The sequence below is a fragment of the Tenrec ecaudatus genome, chromosome 5, assembly GCF_050624435.1.
Source record: "Tenrec ecaudatus isolate mTenEca1 chromosome 5, mTenEca1.hap1, whole genome shotgun sequence".
NCBI lineage: Eukaryota > Metazoa > Chordata > Mammalia > Afrosoricida > Tenrecidae > Tenrec > Tenrec ecaudatus.
Window position 1 is genome coordinate 160276354 of NC_134534.1, and position 16651 is coordinate 160293004.

Genomic DNA, 16651 nt, shown 5'->3' on the forward strand with positions numbered 1-16651 from the left:
CACACTAGCATAGAGCAGTGTGTACCTAAAGGGCTAGTCATCCCTGATTGGAAAGCAGAGACCTATTCCTAAGGAATTAGGCGTAGCACGGGGGCACTGGGGAAGCTAGCATTCCACACTAGCATAGAGCAGTGTGTACCTAAAGGGCTAGTCATCCCTGATTGGAAAGCAGAGACCTATTCCTAAGGAATTAGGCGTAGCACTGGGGCACTGGTGAAGCTAGCATTCCAGACTAGCATAGAGCAGTGTGTATCTAAAGGGCTAGTCATCCCTGATTGTGGAGCTACTTAGGTCACAGGGAAGTTGAGAAGGCAAGCATTTTCCTGAAGACGGCCATTTTCGACTCATCGCTGGATGCTTGGGACGATGCGGCTCATATTCTGAAGGCTTCGCTCACATTATTCCGCTTGCCTTTTAGTCTACTTTGAAGAGCACAAGAGAAATGTTGTTCAGCTTGTTCTTTGGATCAAGTAGCATGTGAATGAGCTCAAGGAGAGACACGAATTTGGTGTCTCCTCTAGAAACCAGTCAGTGACTACTGTCCCCCTCTGTCACCTCCCTGAGAGATGCACTGTGCACGGCGGATCCACAATACTGAATGCATCGTAAAACAGTAACCCGCCACCAGCCCCCCGGCCATCCTCTTTTCTCGGCCTTCATAGAAATTTGCTCAATGCCAATTTAATCCCCAAAGACATGCTATTTAAGGATCTTGTGTCGGGTCCATTTCCTGAAAGGGAATCCTCCAACAAGCTGTCATGACTGGCAGGATGGAGGCAGCTACCAATGAGGACAATTCCCTGTCTTTATGTGCATTCAGTGCATTCATATATGCATATGGGTATGCTTATCTGTCATATACATATATGGAATTGAGCATATACATAACCAACCCTCTGGGTTTATAATCCATCCTGAAGAAAAACTGGATTCCCAAAATTCCCTTGCCCCAGAGTCTGCGGGGAAGGTTTCCGTTACATTGGGAAGGAAACCAGCACCTAGACTGTCTTGAACACCTGGTGAGAGAACGCTTTTCTTGCCTTGCCTTATTTGGCAGGACCCCCGCCTGTCTCTCGCACATGGACTTGACCATGGATGTGAACAGTGGCATTCTCAGAATGCGCTGTGCTTCGACACAGATTACTGTGAGGCGATCATTCGTGTCAGAAAGAGAGTCACCCAAATTCCAGCGATGGAGATGGTGAGGCCACTTCTGAAGACCGACCGGGTCCTTTAAATGCGGCAGGATCTCTCATCTGACTTTGAACCATGCACCAAGCATGCTAGCTCGGGCCTAGAGTGTGAGTCAGGCACTGAGATGTGTCCTTAAATCTTTCTGGAGCCCAGAGGGAGCACATTTACACTTTAAAGAGAAACTGCTAAGCTAAGAGATAATTAGCATCACATATGAGGGCTTTGCTTTTCTTAGGGAAAAAAAATAAAATTAAATTAAATCTCTATCTCTATCTATGATTCTCTCGCTGCTCGCGGTGCACAATGGCATTCACTAACGCTGCTCACTGTAAAAATGGACAAACTCTGACTTTGCCAGCTAATTAGCGGTGGCCAGTGTCATTTTTGTGATGTTGCAGCTAGTAATATGAGCCCAGTTGCATAGTCACAAAAGTGATCATTGGAAACTGTGACTCTGCTGCAGGGACAATGTGGGAAACCCCTTTTCTGAGCCTCTAACGACCTCTGACCTTGCTTGCTGATGGTCTGCATGATGATTCCTTCCCACTCAGTGACCCATGGGTTGGTTTGTATTACTAATCATTCTTTCTCACTTAATTCCTCCTGTTGAAATGGATCTAATATCATGTTGTTTCCTTAATGTATGAGACCTTCTGTTTACTAGTGATATGTTCTAATTAGAATAAAACAAGGCCACTGTGTTTTATTTATCTTCGTAAATAATCTCTTGCCTGCCTTAGTCCACCTGGATGAAAATATTTGCCAAATTCTGGATGGTCTTTTTGCTCTTTTCATTTTGTGATGTTTCCGGTTGTAATGACTTAAGTACATGATTCCTTTGTAAATAAAACTCTTTTTTTTGTTTTCCCCCAAAATAGCACCACATGGTATTTACATGATGTGTCTCCTTGATTGTGTGTGATTTTAAATAAGTTTAGCATGGGGCCGGGGCTGGTGTGGATATCAAACTTACAGCGAAACCTTTGAAACCACAGCATAGCCAACCAGTTACTACCTGTGAAGTTAAGTCACAGCAGAAAAAGTAAGATATCAATATGTCATCTATGAAAGACTGGATTTATAGGACTAGAGAAGCAAATCATAGCCGCATTAGCTAGTAACCGGCTGTGGGGCAGCATTTCTTAGCAAGGGAGACTTTTCTTGAGAAGTTTTTCATAAAGAAGGAAAGCTGCAGATGGACTACCCCCCTTTTTTTTGCTGATTCTTCATATTTTCTGGATACAATACATTTGAAAGCAGAGTCTCTAGTGGGTGTGCTTCTTTCTGTTTTAACACACCTCTTTTTTTGCACATTCCATGGGGGGAGGGGCGGGGGGAGAGCAAACCGGGTATTGGCCAGAGTGCGAACATGCAATAGTGTAGCTATGTCTCTGCAAACACAGATGGACCATCCTGTATGAAACATGGCCGAGTGCTGCAAGGAGGTGACCCCTGGTCACATCAAAGAGTCAGCAAATGAGAAGTCCCCAGCAAAGCCTTCTCCAGGAAGGTGAAAGGCCTTTAAAAGTACAGCCACTTTGGATTTAGTTTGATGGTTGAGATTGATCCTTATACACAAACGTGCACGTGCGCGCACACGCAAACACACACAAAGATTTCAAGTTTGACATCTGTCTTAGAGCACAAATTCATGTTGCCTTTGCAACCTGAGTAAAGAATGGGCGGTTTTAAAAGGAACGATAAGTGGATGTGTTTTACATTCTTGTTTTCAAAGAACTGAGAATTTTTAAGGAATTCTGGCATGCAAGTACTGTCGGTTTTTCTTTCTCCACTTCGCCCACCCCAAACCTTGCAACACACACACACACACACACATACCCCCAAGTCCCCCCAAAAAACATACAAAACAGAACAGAACAACCTCCCAGGCAGGAAATTTCTAGCAGGAAGAGTAATGAGACTGTCAGGTCATTGAGTAACTTGTTTGCCCCCTTCTCCCAGCTTTCTCCATTTCAGAAAGATTTTCAGGTGTTCCGCAAGCTTTAAAGTGTTACATATTTTCCCAGTGAATGGAGACACGCACCACCAGTTCATGGGCGATGGTGTCTTATCTGCTCCTTCGAGCTGCGTTTGCCACTACAACGGGGGCACCCTGGGAGATGCCAACTGTTAACGTGATCCAGAAGTTTGGCGGGTCAAGTCTATGCAGACATACCCTGGAAGAAAGGTCTTGCCAACTGCTTCCATGCTACCAGCCACTGACATTCTCACGGAGGACACTGCGGCTCTGACACCCAGGGCTCCCTGTGAGTCGGTCCAAAGGGGTTTGAAAATAAATACTGTGGCTATTTAGACGGCAAGACATTAAAACATCTTTCATTTCATCAGTCACTCAGTTCCTCTCTTTCGCACCCGTTCCCTTCCACGTTTCTTGGATTTGGGGTTTTGTGGGCCAAGCAACACATTGATTAGATTCTGTATTTTCAGCCGTTTGGCTTCACAGTAGGCAAGTCTTTGCAAAGAAAGGTGCCATTTCCCATTTCTGTTCTAGGGGAATATTTCCCTGGCATTATTACTATTGTTGTTATTTTAAATTTTACTAGCTAGCTTGTGGAACATCCTAGAAAATGTTCCTGCACGCTTACCCCCACCCCCACCTCCACCTCCTTCCAGTAAACCAAGATCCTGTCTTTTATTTTCTTTATTTGGGAAATTTTATTGAAAGTTTTGGTATGCTTTGTAAATAATTTTAAGTTTTTGAATTAAATACTTAAGATTTATATAATGAATTTAAAGTCGGTCCTCTGTTTTGTAGTTAAGGTTGGTTACAAAAATCATAAAATCAGCTTAGTGTTAATTGTTATACCTCTGATCTCTCAAAGGGGAAACAGAGTAATGAAATTGTAAAGATTTCTTGTGACTTGGTTGAGGTTTCTCTGTAAGTTTGATATCCTAGCCGAAGCTGTCAGATTAAAAGCCTGCTCTGAGACAGAATGGTAAATTGGAGTTCTGAGGCAATACTGTTACACTAGATTCCACTGTCATAGCTAGGCTGTGAGAGTTTTTTTGACATAAATTACAAAAGCCCCAAAACTTCAGTGATGAAGGTAGGCATTTGTATCACAACAAAAGTTAAGTCAACTGAAGCAAAACGGGAAGAAGAAGAAGAATGGAGCCAGAGGGACAGGTGGAGAGAGGACTGGGGCTGGGGGAGGGAAAGTCAATTGATCCCTCCCCTAAATCCTGGAGCTGCTTCTTGGAAACCATTTTGTCAGAATGCAGGAGTTGTTTTGACAGCCTTGTTGCATCGTTTAATGCTGAAAAGGAAAAAAATGTTTGAAAATGTATACGTAATTCGGATTTTCTTTGTTTAAAAGGCTATGGCGTGTCAATTTAAAGATCCAGATGTTTGGTTTGGCTTAGTGGTTATTTTGGATACCGTAGTGTCATGGTACATCATGATAATTTTTATGTCTCTTTTTATTTCAGAAAAGTTAACAAGTGCTACAGGGGCCGTTCTTGTCCAATAATTGTTCACTGCAGGCAAGTACAACTTTTAACGTGGATTGAGGAGATGTTGTTCCCTGTGCAATGAGATGTAGGAGCTGCACTTTCTCGATGTTTCTTAATCGATGTAAAGGGTACTTCTCAGGGAAGCCAACATAACAATTTTCCACTGATCTCCTAACGCCTCTGTAAGCTGTCCGTGGTCCTTGTGGGAAACCGCTGTCTGGTTACTAGGACTGCCTCCCAAGGCCCAGGCCCTACCACCTTATTGCTACCTCATTGCCACCTTGTGGCGCCACAACACAAGATGGTTTTTGTGACATCATGCGTGGTCTCAACTGCCCTGTGCAGAAAGTGAGAAAAGGGTGCTGGCAGTGCTCCTTGTGGGGTCAATGGTAAACGGACCCAAGCTCTGCCACTGCCATGGTGACCCTCTCCCTCAGTATTCTGTCAATTTGGGTGAAAATCCAAAGGGCCAGGTCCTCAAGTCGGTTAAAGTCTCGTCAGTAAGAATCGATCCACTCGGACCAAATTTCAGCTCCTGGTGCTCTTCTCCGTGGCTCGATGCTCAACTCTTTGGGACAAAGAACTCCTGTAGTCAAATGTTTCTGCCTAGGACCAAAAGGAAATCTGTCCCCCAAGATCAAACACCAAGTCAGTCGATTCAAATGTGTGAGGGGTGTGTGCGTCCGTGTGCGTGGGTGTGTGTCGAGGATAGGAGGCTGAAACAAAAGGGTTTTGCATGCTCAAAAGGAGAACAGAACATTTTTTTAACCTATAGATACGGTAAACTCTTCAATGAATTGGAAATGTTTGTGTTGTATGGCTCAACATTCTTCAGTGAACACCCACATGGATCAGGCACGGAAGAGAGTGGAGGAAAAAAATTGCACAACAGGAAAGTGAGATGTTGTCATTTGTAATCAATGGGGAAGATTAAATGGAGGACAGGGTTCAGTGGTTATTCTTTGATGATGTAGTGAAGATGTATGTATATTATGAAAGTACAGTTTCTGAAATATCGATCTGTCCCAAATGCAACTTTCTTCACCATTTATTTCAGAGAGCATGTCAAAGCCAAACTCCGTGGTTCTTGGCTCTAAAGGAATCAAGCTACCAGCTTACTAATGCTTTCTCAAAATGATGGGCCAACATGCAAATCAAAAGCTGAATACAAAGTGATTTGTCATCTAGTCACATAATTACGGAAGTCTTGAGGTGGGATATTTTCCCCCCATGAAGTCACAACTCATTGGGCCAGGAGTATAAACAAGAACGGCTCTTCATTTCAAATCCGGTCATGGCTGAGGGAGCAAGCCCGATTTGATTGAGAGCATTCTACACGGGGAAAAGAAACAGTTGAACACACTCCTTATTTTTTAAAATATATGTTTCTAAAGATGCTGGTGCTACTTTTCTCCTAGGAAATCCATCTCCACCCCTCCACCCCCCAGCCTAATTTTACTTGCTACTGTTGAGACGCAATTCAAAACATTTGTACAACTTCGGACCAGATGGTAAATATTCCAATTATAGCTGGTGGGATGAGAAAGAAGTGAAAGGAGTGTGCTTTTTTAAGAATACGATTAAGACACAAATGATATGCATATTTCTACCTCCCAGAGGGAGGGTGCCAGCCTGGGGGAGGCACGTGACTGAAGCTTCCTGCCAGCCATCGGAGGCTGACCTGCCAAAGAGCCTGCCTTCTTCCCAGGGTGGATTTCCAATAATCATATAGGAACTTCCTTGAAGATATTTTGAATGTAAATGCCACCAGCTCTGACAGGCTCAAACATTGCTTAGGGGTTGTTTTTTGTTGTTGTTTCTGACAACCTCATGCCCCGAGAAGAAACCCACAAAGAAGCAGACAGAGCCCGGCCGAGTAGTCACTCCCTGAAGAGGTGCCAGGAGAGAAGCTTTCTTCCATGCCTTGCTTTCTTCCCCATGGTCTTCCACCCCAGTGATTCTTCCCACGCCGCTATCTCCCTAGTTCTCTCCTCAATTCACAGCCTTCCTTTCCGTCCGCTGGCCCCACTGAAGCGTAGAGTGCAGTGGATTGTTGCTTGCGTGTTGTGTATGTTTGGTTTCTCTGTGTGTGGATGGCATTTTCATTTTCTCTCCTTCTGTTGACAGTGATGGTGCAGGAAGAAGCGGCACCTACGTGCTGATTGACATGGTTCTCAATAAGATGGCCAAAGGTGAGATTCAGAAGCCCAGCTTGCTTTGTTGTGGCTGAGAGATGTGATGGTGTTGCTATGGCAACAGTGGGTGTAATATTCACAGAAAGCTTTCAGGGGGAAAAAAAAGAGGATTTTTGTCCCTTTCCTGAATCATATTAAAGTTATTTGCAGCAAACACATTTCTACAGTTCATCCTTTGTGATCAGGGCCCTACCTAGCCTCTCATGTTGTGCTTGGCGCAGAGTAGATGCTTGATAAATATTTGGAGATTGAATTATAATATGAATATCAATATTATGAAGAATGTCATGATGGGATTCTTAAGTCCCATATCGACTCATGTGTAAACTGAGTTTTGGGGCACATTTTGGGTGCAGTTTTTGTGGTAAAATTAGGTGTTTCGGCTGATATTCAAGTTGGCTTATACTCAAGTATATACGGTATCAAACTAGCGCAGAATACCCTTAAAGTATGTCACAGAAAGCACCGCTTGTATTGAAGCATCCTGGTTATGGTGCTGTGGGCAGTTAAATGCTGGCCTGCTAACTGAAAGGTCCGTCATTTGAACTCACAGCCACTCTGCTGGTGACCCTGGAGGCTGTCTGAGGAGGTGGCCGCCCTCTCCCTACCCCTCAGCAAGCCAAGAAAATAGGGGTTGATTACACTACCAAGAAGAGGCTTGCCACATCGCTTTACAAGGGCATTGCCGGGGGTGGGGGGATGGGGGGGCTGGCTGCAGAGCAGGGCGGGAAGGCACCTGGCCCCATCTCTGAGGACTGTGTGCTCCTGTGCAGACTGGACAGCTAGGAAACCCCTCGGAGTGGCTGTGAGTTCGAATCCATCTGATGGTGGTGGGTTGGGTTTGGGACTTTGGGTTTCCAGGGGGACCTGGTGGTGCATTGATTAGGTGTTTGGTTGTTAACGGAATTGCTATATAAGTTGGAGTCCACTAGCCGCTGAGAAGAAAGGTGCGGCAGGCTGCTTCTGTGAAGATTGACAGCCTGGAAACCTCCTGGGGACAGGTCACCTCTGTCCTCCAGCATGGCTGGGTTGGAATCCACTTGAGTTGTGTTTTAGAAGTTTCATATTAGATTCGCACCACGAATCGGCCATCATTGTCCGCAGAGATTAAGCGTGTCCACCCGAATAAGTTTTATGCACAGTTTTTGTTGGTGTTGTTATGATTGGTTTTCGCATCTTGTGATCAGAATAAACCTGTGTGGTCTTCTCAACCAGTAAAATCATAGTATGCGCACTGCCCTCAAGTTGGTTCTGCCTCATAGCCCCCCTGGAGGACAGAATAGAACTGGCCCCATGGGCTTCCAAGGGCACATATTTTTCCATGAGGCGACAGAGTTATCTTTGTCCCAGGAGTAGTAGATGGGATCAAACCCCCTACCCCTCAGTTAGTTAAGAGCCCAATGAGTAACCCACTACACAACCAGTACTTCTTAAAAAGCACCATTGCACTTTGTTTGAGCTACACAAGCTGCCTGCCGTCTCGTCTTACAGACAGTGTACAATATCTCAGCCGTCGACCGTTAACATATTAAGATTTTAGGAACCACACAGAGCAGTGGCAATGTGGAGTAGAGAGAACTATGAGTTGATCCCCTTTCGGCCGCTAACAAGTTTTATCACTTTGATCAAAACTTGTAACCCCTCCTAGCCCCAGTTTCCTCCTACGAAGATCCAGGGATGAGCTCATCTGGTTGTCTTCAAAAAGTAATCCGCAGAACAGCAAACCTGGGAGAGACCAGGGAGAGGGAGAGTCCCACCTTCAGGTAACTCGGGGAAAAGATTCATATCCGCTCACCTGTTGGGGAATCCTGGTGCACATTCGCATAATAAATTTCTGCAGTAAAGGATTCTGCCCCACTTTCTCAGAAGCAGCATATTCTAAACTTAGTTGACAGGAGGTTTTGTCTTTCTTGAAACATCTGCAGAAATTGCAGGTTCTATGGGGCGCACTTTGAGACACATGGAAATAGGTGGGTAGTTCATGGTTTCTTTCCCAACTGTGGGGGGAATAAAAACTTTCTGTCTCAACGCACGCACATACAAAGACCTTGCACCATTGAAAACATCCCGGGTACCATTCTTTGTCCACCAGTAGAAGACAGTGATTGTATAAATTCCAAACTAGTCATGTTCCTTACTGCATTTTTTCTAGTTTAAAAAAAAAATAGGCCACCTCTTTAGCCCAAAGAGGAAAGAAAAACTAAGAGCCCACAATTTTACATATCAGTGCTGCAGAGCTTAAGCAAATTAGCTAAAGCCCCATGATTATTTACTATAGGACTGCAGTGCTTTTTTCTAGCCCACCCCTTACACACACACACACACACACACACACACACACACCACCCCCCCTTCTGTCTCCAGACAGCTAACTCTGGCTGCTGGGAAGAGCTTATCAAAAAATAAAATAAAACGAAAGTCTTTGTAATTGGCTTTTATACCACCAAATATTGTTCCCGGCACTGTGAATTAGTGCTAGAGAGAGAAAAACAAAGAGGCAAAGACAAAAGGCGAATGAGTTGATGGTGCATCCCTTGAATGAGGTGTTTCGTTTTTTAGCACAGAACTCTGCTCGCTTCTGCCCTTGAGAGGGCATTTTCCCCATCTGTTAATGCTGTGGGGTTTCATCAAATGCATCTTTTCATTTGCAAATTTCCAGTTCTCCAAGCGCAGCCTTATCAATGGGATTTATATTTCCTACCCTTTCCATCCACTCTTCCTTCTTCACCCATCCCCCAGAACAAAACAGATTGTTTTGTTTTGTTTGCACTTAAATATCTCAGGATACGCATGTTTGTGAAACAATGTGGCCCGACTAACAATGTGATACATGTTTATTTCGAATAGAAAGCCCATCTTGTACGCAAAAGCAATGGAGGTCTCGGAGACAAATGCTTCCATTTTCTCGCTCCTAGGATTGTTTTGGTCTCCGCCACAATGATGCGATCCAGCCTGGATTTTTAAGGATCTGCCTGTTAGTTCCTTCGACAAGTAAATGCAAAGTATGCCCCAGTGTTGGATTTGGGGGCCACTTAAGGAAGGGATGACTTCATTGTTTGAACGCTAGAGAAAGCCATTTATCGCCTCCATTGTACCATGTCATGTCAAATTCCATTCCAAGTGTGGGCCTGGCGCTAAACAATACAGGGCCAGTCATGTGAAACTGGTCAAAGAGGGGAGTCACGGGGGTTTTTCTTAAGATTGGTCACCCCCCATTTTGCTCTTGACCTGCGCCCCTCTGCTGATAGGGTGTGTGCAGTGGGAAATCCCTTGACCTGGAGCCTGGGCCAGGGCTACGTGCAAGATCAAAGGGCAGAACGGGCATCACTGCCTGCCCGAGGTGGGCCGTTCCCAGGCCGCCACACTGTGAGGCGGCCAGGGTTTTGTTCTGGCAGGAACCAGGGCCCCGGCCTGTGAGGCCTGGCCTGTCTTTGTCTGGCCTGAGAAGCTGGAGGCCCAGGTTGCCTATCCAGTGTTCATCAAATGATCAAAGGCCTGGACATGAAACCTTTCTTCCCATTTCCTTTTCTGAAAAAGAATGAATTGCACCGAGACCAAAGAATGCCTTTCCAAAGCTTTTATGCCCAAAGCTAGCACGGACATGCGAGTCCTTCAGTTTTCCACGTCAGAACGTAAGTGCACTTACAGGCGGGGCCCAGCTGCAGCAGCAGACGGCGTCCACCGCGTCTCTTTCAGAAAGGCTTTTAAGGATTAAGGCCTTTGCTCCTATTTTAAGGGCTTTTAGGAATAAACTTAGAATAATTTAAGTTCTCTTCCCCCCACCGTCCAGTTTGTTAGCAAGTCGGCAAGAATGCATTTTGAAATCAAAGTAAATCAGGATCTTGCAGTGGGAAACTGGGTACCGGCCTGAGACGCGCGCTTCTCCGCTCCTTCTCTCTGTGACCCGGGGTGTACGGAGCAGGTCAGAGGCTTCCTCGCGCATGGAAGGTCTTAGCTCCGAGGTATCAGGGGGTTTGTTCTGCTTTTTTTTATCGCCAAAGTTGTGTTTTTATTGTATGTGGTCTCTCCACCCTGCATTTGTTTCTAAACAGTTTGGTTTGGTTTCTAAGGAATGGAAAGTTGTAGGTCCTTGCGGAACATCCCCAAGGTAACATTTGCTGGTCACCTTCAAGTGATGGAGCCCAGGGAAGCAGGCATTGTGCGTTGCTTACTGTGGAGCCAACCACAGAGACCCACCTGGTGAGAAAGGAGGTTTACGTGCACATAACCCGCCCCCAAAGGCATCCCAGCAGCACCTGTGCAGGGCAGGACCGGGGAGTGGGAATTTGAGAAGGTGCCTGGGCAGTGTCACAGAGATGTGCCCAGTAAACACATTCCGGGCCCCACCGCCACACCGTGGCTGTGGTGGTTATTCCACATTCCGGGCCCCACCGCCACACCGTGGCTGTGGTTATTCCACATTCCGGGCCCCACCGCCACACTGTGGCTGTGGTTGTTCCACATTCCGGGCCCCACCGCCACACCGTGGCTGTGGTTGTTCCACATTCCGGGCCCCACCGCCACACCGTGGCTGTGGTTATTCCACATTCCGGGCCCCACCGCCACACCGTGGCTGTGGTTGTTCCAAGAAATGCTAATGGTCCCTTCCTTTTATTTTTATTTGGGGGGGGGTTCGTTTTGCAAGCCCATCGGAGCTCCTAAGGCAAATCTCAAGCCCTTTAAAGACGTGCCGGTGTTGCCTTTTGAGCATCCATTCTCCTGGGACACTGCAGCCTGCATGCATTGTGTGACCTGATAGCAGTGAGGTGCTCACAGCCCCAGTGCCATCCCCTGCAGTTGAGTGCTTTGCAGTTATTCTGGATCCTGGGTGTTACGGGAGTAAACATCTTAACAGACAAAGTCACTCCAAGAGATTTGAAGGTGACCCCCACCCCACCCCGCTCTGTTGCCGAAGGAGCCCTGGGGGTGAGGTGCAGTGGGTCATGTGGCACGGGTCATGAGGCTGTTCCACGGGAGATAGATTAGACTGCACATTCCAGAAAGATTCATCCAAAGGAGCAGTTCTACTTTATGCTACAGGAGAGCAGTGAGCCGGTATCGGGGCCCCATGACAGTGGCGTGGGGTGGGCTTGATTACCTCTTACATACGTGTCACTTGACATGGTGCCACATGTGACTTTTGTTATGGAGTTACATCGCGAATTCTACCCGCCAGGGGGAAGTGGTTTTATAGATCATGAGCTCTAAGGCTCCTCCCATTGACCCTGCCTGTCATTTCCCCAGCCCTGTTTTTGTCTTTGCTGCGTGGCTTCTTCCTGGATTTTGTCCTTCCTGGTTACACATTGGACTGCTGCCTCAAGGTCAGCAGTTCAAAACCAGCAGACAAGCCACAAGAGAAAGAGCGGAAACTTTCTACTCCCCTAGGAAGTTAGAGTCTCAGAAACTCACAGGGCAGTTCTGCCCTGTCGTGCAAGGTCTCTGTGAGCTGGCATCAGTGTGGCAGCGGTGAGTCCGAGGACAGGAGATGCGCCGGAGCCCCAAAAAGAATATTCACCTCCACTTCGTGCAGCTGTTCACAGGTGACATGAGAGAGAGGGTATGGAAGGAGCTTCCACCCACATACCTGCCCCGGAGCAGTGGTGGAAGAAATCTGTCCTTTGCCTTTGTGTCAGAGGGGGGTGGGGTGGGGGAGAGAATGTGTGTGTGTTGGCCTAGCTGGGAAACAACTCCATGGCTTTTATGCCCTGGTTTGGTAATTCACGAATCTTAGCGTTTTGAAAAGTGGTCTGAGATGGTGAAACCCATTGTTCGAGCTGAGTGCCTCTGGAGGGTCGGACTGATGGAGAAGCTACGTGGGACCTTGCATTTCGTAGCTGCTTGCCTTCAACTAAATGACACACCTCCCTGAACCTCCTAAATCGAGCTTGGCCTGGGATGGGGCACGAATGAGACACAGGGTGTGGAAGGCCAGTGTGAAGTAGCGTACGGCAAGTCCCCAGAGTAAGAACAAGTTCCACTCCTAAAACTGCCTTGCAGTCAAATGTGTGTGTGCTTCAGAAGCGTCAGGGACCGTTCATCTCTCGCGTCGGTGATCACGTGTGTGTATTAGCATAGCGCACGTGGAACACCTCTCGCAGAATAATGCAGTTGGGATAATGGCGTGGCGTGTGTGGCAAAGCAGCGCTTGTTCTTCCTATAGATAGTGTGAATTTTTTAATATAAGGCATATTTACACCAGGGTGGCTTCCTGACTACGGATAGTATGTAAGGAAGGCATTCACCACCCAGGGCCTTTCTGCCCATACAGTGAAACATTTGATAACGTTATAATTAATAGGGGGAGTTTAAGGGCGCAGGTTAGATGTCAACTTTGAATACCCAGTCAAAATAGATAAAAGACTACCTTTGGGAAGCAAGGAAGGTTAAAATTAAAAGAGAGGCACGCTAACTGAACCATACTTTCCCTCCACGTTTGTCTGCTCTTAACCCCATGACACATCATCTGCCATGCATTTGTGTCAACGTATCTTATTAAATAGCATCGTGTGGCTTGCTGAATCTTTAAAAGTCTCTCTCTAGTCACATGTGGCTATTTAAATTAAGTTCAATGTGAAATTCAGTGTCTCTGTCACACTAGCCACATTGCAAGGGCCACCTGTGGCGCCCACCTTGGGCGGGGCAGATATAGACTCTTAACACTGTTGCCCAAGTTCTCTTGGACAGCACTGCTGCAGGGACTAACATTGAGGGACTAACACAGAATGGTGTCCACTCCTCTCCATTCTTCCTACCCCTTTAGGCCCAGCCACCATCACCTCTCAGTGTTGCTGGAATGGCTTCTAACCTGGCCTCCCCTCTCCTGTTCTTTCCCACTCTATCCTCCATACAGCCGTACATGCGACAGCTTCAGGTCAATGCAGTCTCACCTGAGACCTCTTCCCAGCCAAGCTGACCGTTGCTCAGGCCAGCAGAAATCACAGACCCTTGTGATTCCACGGGCCTGGGACCCAGGGCCTGCCCCTCACAGGGAGCCTCTTCGCCTCCTTGGCCCTTTCGTGCACTCCTGCTGCGGCTTCACAGTAATGATGGTAGCACGATCCACGCAGGGAAAAAAATGCAAAGTCCAGCCGTGACAGCATCATTAGAGGGGGTCACCAAGAGCCATGTGATCGTCTCATGCCATCCAACCCTGTCTATTGAACACTTACTTCTTTGCCAAGCACCTAGTAAATACAGCGAGCAAAAAGGGACAGGAAGGAAAAAGTGGAGTTTGTACTGAGGTCATGAAAAACTGTACAATAAATACACATTTGCCTGACCTTGAGGAGGGTGAGGAGTACAACCACGAACACCCTCAGGACACAGAACCTCTGTTTTCCTCCCCAACAGAAAAACAAACTGCAGGTGGAACTCAGGGAGAACCGCGTGGCCCTATCGGGTTGTCAGTGACTAACTTCCAGGCGGTAGAATGCCAGGCATTTCTTCCACGGTGCCTGTGGCTGGGATGGAACCACCCAGCTTTTGAGTGAGCAGCACGTGCCTTATCCCTTTGCCCTATTCAGGGACATGGATGACTGCGCGCCACACAGACCTGGGGCTTTGATTGGATCCATGGTTCTTTCCAACGAGCTGGAAGGGAACTGAGAGACCATTTCTTCTGACCGCTTTGTTGTAAAGGGAGGCGGCAAATCCCGGTTTTGTCCCCCAGGTCGTCTAACTAGTCAGAACTGGATTTGGAGCCCTGGTCTTTCTGCATATTAGTAGGTGTCCAAGAGGACAAGATGTTGGCATCGGGTCACGAAAGGGAAGGGACAATTAAGGACCAACGTACAAGGTTACTCGACATGTTTTCAGGGGACAGTTAAGTGGAGCAAGTGACAGGGACAGTCAAGGACTAGAGGGAAAGCCAAAGTCAGGAAGAGTTCCCTCGGCCGTGAATTACAGGGGAGCAGCTTGGGGTTTGTCTTGCATGCTACCTGGAGTCCATTGTAGAAGTCTGTTAGGCCGGATTTAATATAGAAATAAATCCAGTGACACTTGGATATGCAGAAGAAAGGACTTTATGTCTGGACGTAATTCTATATCCAGCAAGCCTCCCAGGCCACTTCAACTCAAGTCCATAAGTCTGAGACTAGTCCTTATGCCCCTCTTCAGCTTCACACAGCCACATGCAGAATGCGGGAAGCGCACAGGCCAGTGGGTGCAGGCTTGTTTGGAGCTAAGGTCGGTGGCAGTGTGGCAGGGCTCCAGCAGCTCCCAGGGCTGCCAGCCAGCAGCAAGGTGGAGGAGGAGAGCCAGTGAGAGCAGCTCCCAGGGTCTCACACTCACATACCGTCAAGCTGTCATTGGGTTGCTACTTGATTGACAGGTTTGACTCCGCCCCTACACTTCAGTACATCAAGTTGGCCTACGATGCTCTCTCCCTTCCACAGGAAGCGATGCGGTCCAAGTGTGTGTCTGCAGGATAATTTGACAGTGTTGTAGAGAATGGATTGAAAGGTGAAGGAGCTGGAGTTAAAAACAGAGAGGAATTTACCTTGGAGGTCTCCAGGAAAGGGCCAGCCAGACCCTACCTGTGTGCTGCACAGGTACAAAGGAGAGGCCCGGTGAGGGGGTTGCTGCTCTCAAGTCAAAATCTCCCTTGAAAATGTAGTCTGCAACAGAGAGAGTGAAATAAGTTGTGGTGGGAAAACCTCACATTTACATTCTGCCGAAACAGAAAAAACATGGCGTGCCAGCCCAAAATGATTTTCTCAGATATGTTTGGCCTCAGAATGTCTTCAAGGTGATGAAGCCTTGTCTCCGAACTCAAAAGTTTCAGCCTGAAAAAGATGGTTCAGAATGGGCTAGTGGATGAGGAGGAAGCCTTTGTCGTGCACTTGCTTTTAGGTGGAAAAGTTTGGTTTTTATTTTTTTAACAAAAAGTGTCCACAGCAAAGCAGCCATGTGAGCATTTATTTCCTTATCTGCTTGTTTATTTTTAGCCTGTTTCCCTCCCCTCAGCTATTCTAGTGCATTAGAAGTAAGGACGGGTTTATGGTGTTTGAGATGTCACTGCCCCATTTTATAGATGGTCCTCAGAATGGGGCAGGAGAGGGCCAGTTTACTGGGGCACCTGGTGAATGAGACACACTCATGTGCAGTGTAACATAATGGAGCTTCGAGTGATTTCTGAGGTGAACCGCATGACGGGGTGTGCACTGTACCCCAAGAAGTGAATTGGGAAAGCAAAGGTGGGTTTGACCACCCCAGAGGGGCTGCTTCAGGACACCCCCCCCCCATAAATACTGAGGGTGGTCACCCAAAGGAGAGACTAGTTCTCAACCTGCATTGTGGCCGCATCTTCTCTGGTTATTTTTATAAATTCCATCACAGCTCATGCTCCTACTGTTTGTCTCAGAGATGGGCTGCCATGTTTGTGGCACCCTCAGGGATCTGTAAACCACAGAGAGCTCACATGTGTCAAGGTGTCTTGATGAGGTCATCATGGGCCCCTTCTGAACTGATCCAAGAGGTCCAAGTTCATAAGAGTGTGGGATTTTCCCATCAGCCTGGGCACTGCCGCCAGCAGCTTCCAGGAACAGTTGCCAAAGAGTTGCCCCACCTCTCAGGCCTAAGATTCCTCTTCTCCCCTGGCAAGGTGGGGTTTTCGTTGAGAAAGCATTCCCTGTGCCTGCACAAGAGCCACTGTCCAATTCCTGGTAGCAAAGACCTCCCAGAGGCCACGTAGCTCTTGGTAGATCATTCGGCTTGCACACTATGTTGAGTAGTCATCTGGGGGCCAAGAAAGAATGCTGCTCCTATTAATGGTGCTGTTAAGGCATAGG

General features: G+C 47.1%; 1 protein-coding gene across 1 annotated transcript in view; it reads left to right on the forward strand.

The window, feature by feature from the left end:
• PTPRN2 (protein tyrosine phosphatase receptor type N2) overlaps positions 1 to 16651 on the forward strand; it is a 1071863-nt gene that overhangs the window by 1029754 nt on the left and 25458 nt on the right. Inside the window, exons 20-21 of the mRNA XM_075550901.1 lie at positions 4645 to 4698; positions 6796 to 6860. Of these exons, the coding sequence (XP_075407016.1) occupies positions 4645 to 4698; positions 6796 to 6860 (119 nt within the window). The remainder of the gene's footprint in view (positions 1 to 4644; positions 4699 to 6795; positions 6861 to 16651) is intronic.